The 13,084-nt window shown below is 42.2% G+C and overlaps 1 protein-coding gene across 3 annotated transcripts in view; it reads left to right on the top strand.

Moving 5' to 3' along the window:
* The window catches only part of mybpc3 (myosin binding protein C3), a 36,512-nt gene extending 24,303 nt beyond the window's left edge, over positions 1-12,209 (top strand). For 2 of the 3 annotated variants that reach the window (XM_078085137.1, XM_078085136.1), the window contains exons 12-28: positions 46-212; positions 1,509-1,674; positions 1,765-1,871; positions 1,973-2,002; positions 2,087-2,226; positions 3,933-4,092; positions 4,186-4,290; positions 4,392-4,580; positions 7,606-7,740; positions 8,142-8,309; positions 8,469-8,557; positions 8,908-9,103; positions 9,195-9,334; positions 10,658-10,817; positions 10,933-11,069; positions 11,295-11,481; positions 11,894-12,209. In XM_078085137.1, the coding sequence (XP_077941263.1) occupies positions 46-212; positions 1,509-1,674; positions 1,765-1,871; positions 1,973-2,002; positions 2,087-2,226; positions 3,933-4,092; positions 4,186-4,290; positions 4,392-4,580; positions 7,606-7,740; positions 8,142-8,309; positions 8,469-8,557; positions 8,908-9,103; positions 9,195-9,334; positions 10,658-10,817; positions 10,933-11,069; positions 11,295-11,481; positions 11,894-11,922 (2,305 nt within the window). In that variant the 3' untranslated portion in view covers positions 11,923-12,209. Of the gene's footprint in view, positions 1-45; positions 213-1,508; positions 1,675-1,764; positions 1,872-1,972; positions 2,003-2,086; positions 2,227-2,869; positions 2,942-3,932; positions 4,093-4,185; positions 4,291-4,391; positions 4,581-7,605; positions 7,741-8,141; positions 8,310-8,468; positions 8,558-8,907; positions 9,104-9,194; positions 9,335-10,657; positions 10,818-10,932; positions 11,070-11,294; positions 11,482-11,893 lie in introns of all 3 variants that reach the window. The other variant, XM_078085135.1, reaches the window with a different exon arrangement.
* Positions 12,210-13,084: the final 875 nt, after the last annotated feature.

The raw sequence follows: 13,084 nt of genomic DNA, 5'->3' as shown, positions 1-13,084 counted from the left end.
GACAAATAAAGTCAACGATTTAGCCGGCCGTGAATTTCTGCGCAGGGAAAAAGACGGCGTTGAGTTGACAAGGGACGAGTCTTTCAAGTATCGCTTCAAAAAAGACGGCTGCAAACATGTCCTGATAATTAATGAGGCCACAAAAGAAGACTGCGGCCACTACAAGGTTAAAACGAATGGCGGCGAGTCCATGGCTGAACTCATGGTGCAAGGTGAGTGTCAATCATGTGAGCTGTGTACAATATGACACACTTTGTCAGTGATGAAGGCTCCAAGTGTACATTCTTCATTCCCCAGCAACAGTCACGACACTCCCGGCATGCCATCTATCTTTGGGTTTAGAGGCTCTTGCCATTTGCATGAATTATTCCCACAAAGGTTACTGCCAAGAAGTCCTCACGCCAGCTAAAGTTAGAAGACGCAAGACATATTTCACCTGAAGGGCAACCTGGTTTCTTTTTTTTTGCGTCCCTCTTTTTCAAAAGGCTAAAGAGAACCTTCGTAACGATGTGCAATCTGAAAAAATGAAGCGTGACATTTTGATTTATAACAAGTTTATAACAAAAGCCATGTTTAAAACTATGTTGACCTTTGCAATGCAACATTTTTAAAGTTCCTCAGTTCAACTGAGAAACTGTAAACGATGAGTCTGATTCTTGGCATGTTCTGCAGGCGAAAGGTCCAAGTGGATCAATATACTTCACTACAATTCAATAGGTGATCTAAAAATGATGGACGGGGACGATTCAAACTCATCCGTATACGGACGTGGGCAAAATGTAAACCCCAGCTAGTTCTACCCACTTTATTTTTAACCATTGCCAATTGCCAGTACCATTAGCTCAGAGAACAGAAATATTCACAACCCCCACCCCCCCCAAAAAAAACCATCATGTGACAACCATCAACTTTTGACTACAATTTGACCTTTTCGTGTACAGGCTTTCCTTTCTATTGAACATATACGTACAGTGTCACTTTTCCATGTCTATTCTTGTGTGATTTACGCGCGTGTGTGTGTGTGTGTGTGTGTGTGTGTGTGTGTGTGTGTGTGTGTGTGTGTGTGCGTGTGTGTGTGCGATGGACACCTCAGTCCTCGGCAGAACTCACACTACTGTGTCACCAAGGAACTCCTGTATAATCTTTACAAGGAGGCATGGTGTGAATTATTCTGCCCAAATAAATATTTCTTAGAGAAGCCTTTAATGAGACGCATACATCATTTCTTGTGGTATACAGCAATAATCTGAAGCTCAGGTCTTTATATCCTCCCACCTCACTGTCCAAAATACAATTAACTTCTCTCCTTTGGCCTGTTGCTAAGATACTACAGACAAAGACAGCACACATAATGAACACCAAACACTCAACATATTATAACAATATTATCCTCACATGGAACAGCTGAACAATTATTTTAGAATATCATCATACAGTAGCACCTCCTCAGAAGTCTGAACGGCTTATGTCATCTGAACTCTGACCGTTTGTTTTCTCCGATTGGACAGAAAAAGACCTGGAGGTCTATCAGAGCATTGCAGACCTCACAGTGAAGGCAAAGGATCAGGCCGTGTTTAAATGTGAGGTGTCGGATGAGAACGTGAGAGGAACCTGGTACAAGAATGGTGCAGAAGTCAAGTCGGATGCCAGAATCAACATCACACACATTGGCAGGTGAGGACGCTTTAACACATGTGTTAATATGCTGCACATATTACCACAACAACATGAACTGAAATTAAAAGATTGTTTTTACCATTTTAGGATCCACAAACTGACCATAGATGATGTGAAACCAGAAGATGAGGGGGACTACACTTTTGTGCCAGATGGCCATGCGTTCAACCTATCGGCTAAACTCAATTTCATTGGTAATATTGATGCTTTTTGCTTTGACACTTACTTGTTGTTTCACAAGCAAACTTTAGCTTTTGTTAAATTTCTAACACACTTATTTTCCTTTGTGTCCTAGAGGTGAAGATTGATTATGTGCCACGCCAAGGTACCACAAACTTATTATCTTGTAGAAAGCCAAGCGAAATGCAAGGGTCTGTTCATTTTAACCGTCACTCTCTCCCTCTCCAAGATCCTCCCAAGATCCACCTGGACTGCATGGGGCGCACGGCGGATTCAACCATCGTGGTGGTGGCGGGCAACAAACTGCGTTTGGACGTGCCCATCACTGGAGACCCTGCCCCCACAGTGATCTGGACCAAAGGAGAGAAGGTACGGCGGACTTGCGTTACCGATCATTTACAGACGGATCGTCTGACATCCAACGGTTGGTACGACATGAACTATGAGGCTTCCTGAGAGCGAAGCATACGTCACAATCAAATGGAGCTTTACTAAGGCCTCAGTAGGGGATTTACAAACAATAAGCAACATATAGTGCAGTTCTAATATAACTGAAGTTGATGAGATTACTCTCTTTTTACGACTATTTTTAGTGATTAGATTATATCAGCTGATACCAAATACCGTTTCCACTTTCAGTGCCTTCGCCTCGCTGTGTGAAACCGATTGGGATTATTAATTTAATTATAAATTAAATACATATTAATTGAATTAATTGAAAATATTTGTCCCATTGCCACTGATACCCGATCCGGCAGTTTTAAACTGAATGGGCCTGAAAATATCACTATTCAAGACTCACTAAAGCTATGATAACTAAAGCATTCTTCCCTGCTAATAAATGTGCCTGGAATGCAGAGATTCCTTTAACCAAGCGGCAGTATTGCAAAGCTAATAACTGCTTAATTCCATAATGCCACACTTGCTGTTTCTTTGAGTTGAGGAGAAAGAGAGGGACACATTTCCTCTCTGTTCGCTTCCACTTTCACCGCTATGCTTTGCTCAAATGTAGGCTAGTTCTGTTAAACACGATGGAGAAGAGAAAGAAGGGCCGGCATCCTCTTGGACCAGTAAGGCTGGGAAAGTAAGCCTGCATGTCCCATATGTGACTGTCAAGACGGCGTTTTTTTAACCCGTGTGTGTCTCTGGACAATAACCTTACCACCTCTTTGTCCATGACTAAAGAAAACAACAGGCTCACCTTTAGTGCAATGGATTCATTTTCACTGTGTGCATTTCACTCTGAATGTGTCACTGACTCAACATATTGTGTTATTTTGATTTACTGCTTTCCAACCCTGGGGAAAGAACAGGCTGCAGCAGTAACATCAGTCACATGCACAGTCATGAAAAACAGCATCCCTAGTGGACATCAATGTGCATGTGTTTTTGGCTCTTAAGTCTCATTTTTACAAAGCATCAACAGAATGGTAAAATAAAAACGCCATGTGGTCGCAATCCTTCCAGGTCAATAAGGTAAGAGCAGGTCCTGGATCTTCCTACAGAAAGGCAAAGGAAACTGGGCAATAAGTATGTTATTGTATGGCAACTTTATGAGATGACTCAGGGAAATTGTCCTTGGGTTGGATACCAAATACATAACCATGTAATCAAATAGAGTAACGCGAGGAATATCCTGCAGTAGTGCAGAATATCTTTACATTTTGGGATCGTAAAATCAAACAGGTTTATGCAGTAATTGCACTTAGCACTACACTGCAAGGAGACTTTTAGCAGCAAAGAGGACCTTAACACAGCATTACTTATTTCAGACTAAAATAAATCTGTGCATTCACACAATGGCCCATTGAGCAACTCATTAGACATTCATTACAAAAGCTGCTCCTGCATTTGCATGGTATTATCTGGAGTTGTGTGTTCATATCACATTGTTGGCTTCAAACATATAAATTCTAAAATAGTTCAATGAACTTTGAGATGGAAATCTCTTCAAATTTGAAATGTACAAAACATAGATTGTAACATGTGCCGCCTTTACCGTGATCATTTGCAACAGAACTGTCAATCCCGTTTGAGTGAGACTTTTTGCTCTTTGTTCTTATTGTGTGCTGAAGGTTGTCACAGAGGGAGATACCAGAGTCCATGTTGAAACCACCAAGGGACACTGCATCTTCACCATCGAGGGGGCGGAGAGGCAGGATGAGGGGATCTATTCCGTTGTGGTTCGAAACCCTGCTGGAGAAGACACTGCAGATATCAACGTGAAAGTTGTTGGTGAGACGGTCCTTCCACATTAATCATCTTGTCAAATTGTTTTGGGATAAAACCTGTTGTTTCTTTTCTGAACACGACTCATGCAACCCGCAGATGTTCCAGATCCCCCACAGGCTCCCAGAATCCTCAGTGTGGGAGAGGACTGCTGCGTGGTGCAGTGGGATCCCCCTGCGTTTGATGGTGGACAACCAGTTCTTGGTAAAATATATAAAAATGCCTAATTTCTTCAAATTATTTCAAAGTCTTCTCCGCTTTAAACGTTCTGATTAGCCCGGTCGATGACAACATCTAATGCTCAGGTTACGTGGTGGAGAGAAAGAAGAAGAAGAGCTACAGGTGGATGAGATTGAACTTTGACCCTTATCCTGGAACGACCTATGAAGCCAAGCGGATGATTGAAGGAATGGAGTACGAGATGCGGGTCTATGCTGTCAACGGCATCGGCATGTCCCGCCACAGTCCAGCCTCGCAGCCTTTTGTGCCAATCGGTGAGTCTTTGCCGACGGTTCATACCAGCCCCAGCTAATATGAATGAGTGGTTAGAGGGAAATGAAGATGAGATTTTAGTGTTTTGACCAAAGCAGGGTTGTTTTTAGTGCGTTGGTGTGCTCAGACGGAGGTTTAACTCTGGTGCCGGGGCCACGTTGATTTGGTGTCGAGACAGGACGGGACACGTTCTCGTTGTAATCCAAGAAGCCTGTGGATTGTCTGTTGGATCAGGTGCGACCCACCGTTTATTACTGAGTAATGCCAGTCACGGCGGTGTGTATGTCTGTTACATCGCAAGATGATGAGGACATATTAGACCCAGGTCATTTGATCCTTGAATCATCCTGTCAAAGTGTCCTTGAGCGAGATACAGAACCTCTGTGGTTTCTTATGGCAAAAGAGCACCAATTTACATTGACTTTTTTATTCTTGCGAAAACGCAACAAAATGCCGCTGCGTGCGTGAATGATGCCCATGCAGGTTCTCCTGAAGCACTTCAGTGCACTTCTTTAGTGGAATGAAGCAATACACACAGGACCACTTGCAAATTACTTTTCTGAAATTTTATCAAATTCTGAATACATCACTTAGTCTTGATGAAGCAGAGTCACTGAGTTTTTAAAGATGAAACTTAATCACTAAAACCTCAAAACACTTTCAATCGTTGCTTGTTTATGGGTGAATATTGAGTTAAGTTGTGCTTCTGGTCCTTTCAATGAAGAGTATACATTTTTGTCGGCTATTGATCACATAATCAGGAGATGGACTTTCTTGTTTATATCCTAAATTCAAAGATATTATGCTGCACATCAGCCCAGACACACAACAATCTGGATATTGTTCAGCTTTGGAGGCCAGTCTTTCACTGACTCTCTAACTACCACCTAGTTCTTAACCTGGTTAAATCAACATCATTGAATCCAGATGGCCGCTTGTGTGTAAGACTGCTGATTAGGAAACTATCCACGGCATCCCTCTCTATAAATAATGGCCTGGAAGCGAGCGTCTTTGCTCGGACCAGCTGCTTAACACAGAAGGGTTCACGTTGCCGTGGAGGCTGCTGCTCCAGCCCAAGCATTGTTGTCACTGCAGCAGAGAGAACCAGCCGGAGACGCACAACCCTCAGCTTGAGTTCCGCTGCAGCAACGCCGACCCCTGAGAAAGGATGAAAAAAACAAAACTTCCAAAGACAGCTGAGAAGAAGCCAGTGGAAGGAGAGAAACCTGTGGAAGGAGAAAAACGCGCTCCGGAGGAGGCGCCGGTGGAGGAGGAAGACAGAAGGCTGGAGACGGAGACACCTCCTGTAGAACAGGAACCAGCAGCCTCCCCTGCAGAGGCCGCCCCGACTGGGGAAGATGGGGCTGCAGCTGAGAATGAGACACCACCAGCAGAGGGTGTAACCCCGGCAGAGTTGACCCCCGCGGAGCCCGATCCTCCTGCTGAGCCAGAGCCACAACCTGTCGCCAGTAGGCATTATTCATTCGGAAATGTTGCATTCGATGCAGGTTTTTAGGGATTAGAAATAAAACTTAATTTTGCTTGTAAGTGTGTGACAGCAATGGGGACAATCGGTGGCATATTGCAGCATCTCGTTTTTTCATTTGAGTACATGTTTGAAAGTGTTGAAAGTAATTTTCACCATCATGCTGCTGCTGATTTGCTTTTAAATCACACGTAAATGAGCTTCTTACTTAACACTTTTTGACCCGACAACCTTGAGCTTCTTTTGAATTTCTGCACACCGCCCTTGACTTCTGACAGTTGCTCCCATCATTTATTTGCACTGACTACTTGGCCTCTACCTTTCAACACGGAGTCCTGTTCTTAGTGACGACAAGGGCATAACTAAAACATACCACCTTTCAGGCAGATCACAAACAAAATGGAAATATATTGTTAACTAGATATGAACTCACAATGAAACAAATGTTTTTGTTGTTATTTGGGTTTGCAGCAAACTATTATACTTCCAACATCAGGAGCTGGCCTTGCATATATGGGATGTCTTGGCATTCAATTTTTATGAATCTACTTGTTGGTGAAGGTTGCTAAAGTACTTGGACTTTATTTCATGTCATTTTAAATAACTAGATTTGTTTTTGTCCCAAAAATAAATAAATAAATGGGGATTTAGTCATTTATGATCATTATTTATCATTTAAAATCAATAACTCAGGGTTGTTAACTTTTTCTCTTGAAAGAATGGCCTTTTATTTGCTGCAGCTGTAACTTGTTGTCACTCTGGCTGTTTGGTTCTGGCACTTCTGTGGTGAAAGCAATGTGTTGAACGTAGCTTTTAAAACAAAGTCTTTTAATCCAAATTGAAATCCTGTAATTTCATCCCTGCGGGACGGAAAGTACAGCACGCACTTAGACATCAGCCCCTCTGTAAACTCCAGGTCAGGAGCACAGCTCATCTTTCCCACAATGACGTACACAGGCTTACCGGCTAATATAACTGATAACACACAAATACCTCGTGTTGAAATCGATATGTTTGGGCTGTTATGTAAATTAGGAGGATTGCCAGCATCGAGCTACACAACTAAATTAGCACCCAAAAATTCCCCAAAGAAGCAAGTGAAAGACCGAGAGACAAACAGGGAGTTGGCTTGTTTACTAACTAGTGTTGGATCAAGCTTGCAGTTTCATTTGTTAGATAAAGTATTCGCTCAATGAAATGTATACATCAATCTGATTTATTTTGTTTATCTGTGGCCAGGATGTAAATTAAATCTCAACAGTACATCACAACCACACTTCCACCTACTGCGGAGGTGGGATCTTATGGACAGAAACAGTCAACATTCAGCCTTAATTGTCTCAAAGATCAAACAAATCAACTAACTTGCAGCTTGCAAGTAAAAGTTCAATCAAAAGCAGAGAGCCTTCGAAAATGTGCTTTTTAATTACTAATAGTCCTGATCAGGTTCATCCACTTGTTCAGTAATGAGCTCTTTATATATTCCTTAAATGCTGTAACTGACTAACAGAGGCATTCATCTGCATTCTTCTCACTCTCAGCCCCCACAAGCGAGCCCATCGGACTCAGCCTGGAAGACGTCACTGACACGTCCATCTCGCTGAAGTGGCGGCCTCCGGAGAGGATCGGCTCGGCTGAGCTTGAGGGTTATGGGGTTGAGTACTGCAAGGAGGGCAGTAAGTGTTAGAGCCCACCGCCTGCATGCTTTTGATAAGGACATTTTATTATAGCCATGTATCAAGAGTTTACATGCACTGATGAGCAAACCGCAGTGAAGGGCAGCGCTGTACAACTATCACGAATCCTTTTTCAGGTAAGAGAAGAATGACACAAAGGAAACGCTCCAAAATAATGGAAAATGAAAAAGGCTGAATATTTACACACCATTGACAAAATTGTGATTATTTTAACTGGCCAATATATTAGAGTTGTTTTCTTGATAGATTTTTTTATTTTTCACTACTCAGTTTAGATTCATGCTTGAACCCCTTTGCTTAAGGGATAAGTCTTGGCTGTCAGCTAAGTGAATACATGATCAATTAACCGTGGTAGTGTTCTCGCTGTTTCCTGGTCGCAGCGGATGAATGGATACCAGCCTTCGAGGGTCTGACTGACAGGACGTCGATGGTCATCAGAAACCTCACCACCGGAGACAAGCTGCAGTTCCGCGTGCGCGCCTACAACGTGGCGGGAGCCAGTGCCGCCACCACTCTGGCCCAACCTGTCACCATCAGAGAGATAATGCGTGAGTCTTTGTCGATTTCATGCCCTCTGCTGCTTTAATTCCCACCAATTAATGGCACATGGAGGAATATTTCCTTCAATTTAACTTCCCAATCGAGTCTTGAGTTTGATCTATATTCCATTTGCCGTAATTCCTCCTATTGTGTTTTGTCTTTCACAGAACGCCCTAAAATTTGGGTTCCTAGAAATCTCCGCCAGACTCTGGTCAAGACAGTTGGAGAGACGGTCAACCTCTTGATTCATTTCCAGGTGCAGTGTATATTATACACCTTCTTCAAACAATCATTCAAGCACCAAGCGCCCGACTCGTCTCTTCATATAGTGACTAGAGTTAAACATGAGCGAGGATCAAAGGCAGAGTAACTATTCATCTACAAAAAAGTTAACCGGTAACTGATGATTCATCACGATTAAACAATTGTCATCACCGCAACTGTTTGTCATTCATTTATTAACTAAAAGATGTTGATACACACATCCTGTTTGGCGTGTGTATTTAACTTGGCTTTGTTTATGTGCTGCAAAGAAGACGTCAGGTAGTGTTCTTAAAGTTGTCTTCAAAATGGGAAATCTGTCCTCGTGTCTCCCCGGTCGTGCAGGGTAAGCCCAGGCCGAAGGTCACGTGGACCAAAGACGGGGAGCCTCTCGGGCCCGAGTTGGCGAGTGTGAGGAACAGCGACAGTGATACGATTTTCTTCATTCGCAAGACGGAGAGAAAACACTCGGGGAGGTACGATCTCCAGGTGCAGATCGAGAACATCGAAGACACAGCCAGTATTATACTGCAGGTTGTTGGTAAGCAGAACTGTATTAACTACAGCCGTATTATTGGGAATAGAGTGTCTGTTGTGCTCAGTTGCTGCACACTGATATTCCTCCTCTGTAGATCTCCCAGGGCCCCCGCAGGCACTGAAGATCACTGATAACTGGGGCTTTAATGTGGCACTCGAGTGGAAGCCGCCGAAGGACAACGGCAACTGTGAAATAACTGGTTACACCATTCAGAAGGCTGAGAAGAAGACCATGGTGAGACTCCGCACAACTAGGTGCCAGCAGCAGGGCCTACATTTATATCACATTTAAATGTTTATTGTAGGTTAATGATTATGCCAATTCATTCATTCATTCATATCAGAACCAGATTCCTCAAAATATATACAATTCAAATGCTGGTGTTGTCATGTGGTGCCCACGAAATAACCAGCACCAGGAGTCAAAACTACTACGGAAAAACTATCCTGGAAAAAGCAAATGTTTACCCATTAGATCCATGTTGACAGTAACCAACCCAATCACTCAACGTACTTTGGACCTGGGCCTCACTTCAGCCGGGTCACGGTCACTAGGAGCAAGAGGAACAAATAAGAACTGACAGTCTCCTCAGAGGGCTGTCATTCCTGCTCCCTTACACCGGTACACTGCAGGCCTTTAGTTTTACCCGCCAACCACCATCCGAACCCCCGTGAAGCCACATTTGTCCTTTATATCGACAGGAAATAGCGCGCATGTGCGTGTGAGGATGAATGCTTGTTGGACACAGGGGGATATTTCAGCCTCCCTCGTGACACGTAAACTGTAATCAGCAAATGCTGAGCATCTGTCAGCCAGAAGTGTTGCATTATGGGCATGTTGGTGAGCCGCCCCCCCCCCCCCCTTACCCCCTCCAGCTGGCACCATCCTCCACCTCGAGCTGCCCGGAGCGATGTCGGCCAGGAATGTCCTAATCTTATCCGCGTAGCCTTGACCTGGTCCGGATTGTCTGTACGGTGACGCAGGGCCCTTGTTCAGTGGCCTCGCTCGGCTAATGTTTCATGTTTCACTGGAGTCAAAATTAGATCAGATTAATGACAGTTGTATCTCTTTATAGTATACTTGGAGATGCAGATTATCATGTTATTGATGAAAGAAAAACTTGTACCTGTTAGATGCCATTCACATTTAAATCAATTTAAATCTGGCCATATTCGATTTCCGTACCTAATATATAAATATATCTTGGAAATGATTGTACCACATTTCCACTAGCAAGTAGTATTAGTCACAGCAAACGAACAGTGGAATACATTTGTAGTGCTTGAATTTATGAATTCATGTTGTGACTGGATTTTTTAAATGTTTTTTTTTAACATTACAAGATAAGGAAATCCATTGGGTGTGTTAGGGGAGGTAATCTATCCCTACGTGGACGAGGTAGTGCTGTTAAATGTAATTGTATACATGTATCCACCATCAGCATGTTGGACTAATGGACACAGGAACAGTGTTGCAAAGGGCCACAAACGCATCAATCTAAAATCCAATATCCACCATCAGCTGATTGTGAGGCTTGTTTTTGTGATTCCTGTGAAGGAGTGGTTCACAGTCTATGAGCACTACAGGAGAACCAACTGCGTCGCATCCGACCTCATCATGGGGAATGAATACATCTTCCGAGTCTTTGCCATCAACATGGTGGGCCCCAGCGAGGAGCCCTGCACCTCAATAGACAGCGCTTACATCCAGAAAACAGGTGACCTCTGACCTCACATAAACAACTGGTACCAAACGGTCATGATTCTGTTTTAATGCCATAAAGGGAACAATTAAAAAAATGACCCAACTGGCTTTCTGTCTTCTTTTCCCAGGTATCGAGTACAAGCCGCCCACCTACAAGGAACACGATTTCTCCCAAGCTCCCAAGTTCACGCATCCGCTGGTGAACCGTTCCATCATAGCGGGATACAGCACGACCCTCAGCTGCTCGGTCAGAGGCCTACCAAAGGTCAGTAAGGTGCATGTTGTGCAAATTCAATGACTTCTTTTACGTCCCGACGTCTTTTACCGTGACGAAAAAAGGGAGACAATTTTAATTGAGTTGAGTTTTGAGGAAAAATGAGTCACTAACAAACAGAAATGTACCTACAATCCACTTACAGCAACACCTGCGCAGCATTTCAAATGGTGAAAAGAATAACCTGACGTACTTTAACACTCCGTCCCACCTCAGCCCAAGGTCACCTGGTACAAAAACAAGATGGACATCTCAAACGAAGCAAAGTACCGGATGCTCAGTAAACAAGGTGTTCTGACACTGGAGATCCGTAAGCCCTGCACCTTTGACGGAGGAGTGTACACGTGCAAAGCAGTTAACGACAACGGAGAAGACATAGTGGAGTGTAAACTGGAGGTCCGACGTGAGTATCTCACTGGGGGTACGAAGACACCATCGCACAGCTCCTCTTTTTCTTTACTGACTTAAAGCGATCATCCTTTTCCCTTTGTTTTATCTAATAAAAACTAATATACAGATATAGCACTAATTCTTCCTGTATTTGATCTACCTGTTCTAAAATGGATCTATTGTTTATAAAAGGTTCAGGTCCCTTTATATCCAAGAACTTTACTGTTGAGAACTATATAATTACAGGAGAAATAAAAACTTTATTAAATTCTGTAAATGATGATGCAATATCATAGCTTTTTTTTAAAGCCATATGTTTATGTTTAAGGGCTTTCTACAGTTATATCAATGCTTTGAATAGTGTTTACTTTGTGCCATAAACCAAGGCCTCTGTATGTTGACTTATTTTTTTTTCTGGTCTACAGCTCAAATTCCTAAAGAAGAAAAGAAATGATGAGGTTTGGGCTGCTGACTGAAGAGATAATAAATGTATCTCCCGCACAGAAACTTTTCACCTGCATTACAAACTGTTTATTCTTTATCTAGAATACATCACCGTAATTGCTGTTGTCTTGGTATCATTTGTAACTCATGAAACTATTTAGTAAATGTGCGTAGTAGCAATTTCCCTTGTTATTTTGTCTCATTTATCTCTGATTTAGCTGGTCCTAATAATAGTTTTCAGTATTTGGATGTTTCTGTGCTTGGGAAGGTAAAAATAAATGCAGCAAAAACACAAAAGTGAGTGAGTTCTGTCGTTCTATCAAGTAGTGGAGTAATTCTTTGTGGTAGTAAGTTATCGTATAAACGGGAAAATAAGCTCTATGAGGCAAGGTTATTGCATAGCATGCAAAACACAACCAAGATATTTAATGCCACCGTCATAAAAGTATGTAAAAAACTGTCATAATATAGTATGTTGGATGATTCCACACAAAAAATCCATACACATTCAATTTCAAAAACGTTAAGAGAAACTGTCCTATGTATAAAAGTTGTAGTAACGTATGCTAAAAAGTTCTACATGTGTCAAAAAGTCCTAGTACAGTTGGCTTTCATGAAATCACAGTAGCAGCCAAACATTTGGACTCACTTTCTCATTCAATTGAATGAGAACATTTGTCCAAACTTGTCCTGTGTGAACAACTAATTGTAAAATATGTCCAATAAAAATCATAAAAAGTTATAGTAATTTCGAACAAAGTATGAACAAAGGTCATAACATAAATCATAAATAAGTCACATTTTTTGTGCCATAAAAAGCACAGAAAGTAGATTTTTGTTTACAGTTACATATTGTTAGTTAGCATATTATTTTGAAATATATCCAAAGTAGCGTACTTAAAAAACATTTGTTTGATCATGAAGTCATAGTACAGTATGTTTGAAAATAGAACACCCTAAAAAGTTATGGTATGCCAGAAAAAGTCATAGTATACTATGTCATAAAAATGAGTGAGTGCTTTCATTCAGTTATATTATAAAGTTGGGGCATTATGTTACAGTGAGTGCAGTATTGGTTCCCCCAAATTGAACTCCATAGCAACCGAGGCAGTCAGCATTCCACCGACACTTCAGCAGAACCGATAAGAGCGCTCAAGGATTGTGTCGAGCTG

Source organism: Gasterosteus aculeatus, chromosome 12 (genome assembly GCF_964276395.1).
Source record: "Gasterosteus aculeatus chromosome 12, fGasAcu3.hap1.1, whole genome shotgun sequence".
Lineage (NCBI taxonomy): Eukaryota > Metazoa > Chordata > Actinopteri > Perciformes > Gasterosteidae > Gasterosteus > Gasterosteus aculeatus.
The sequence above is the reverse complement of the archived record's forward strand: the minus strand, read 5'-3'. Positions and strand labels throughout refer to the sequence as shown.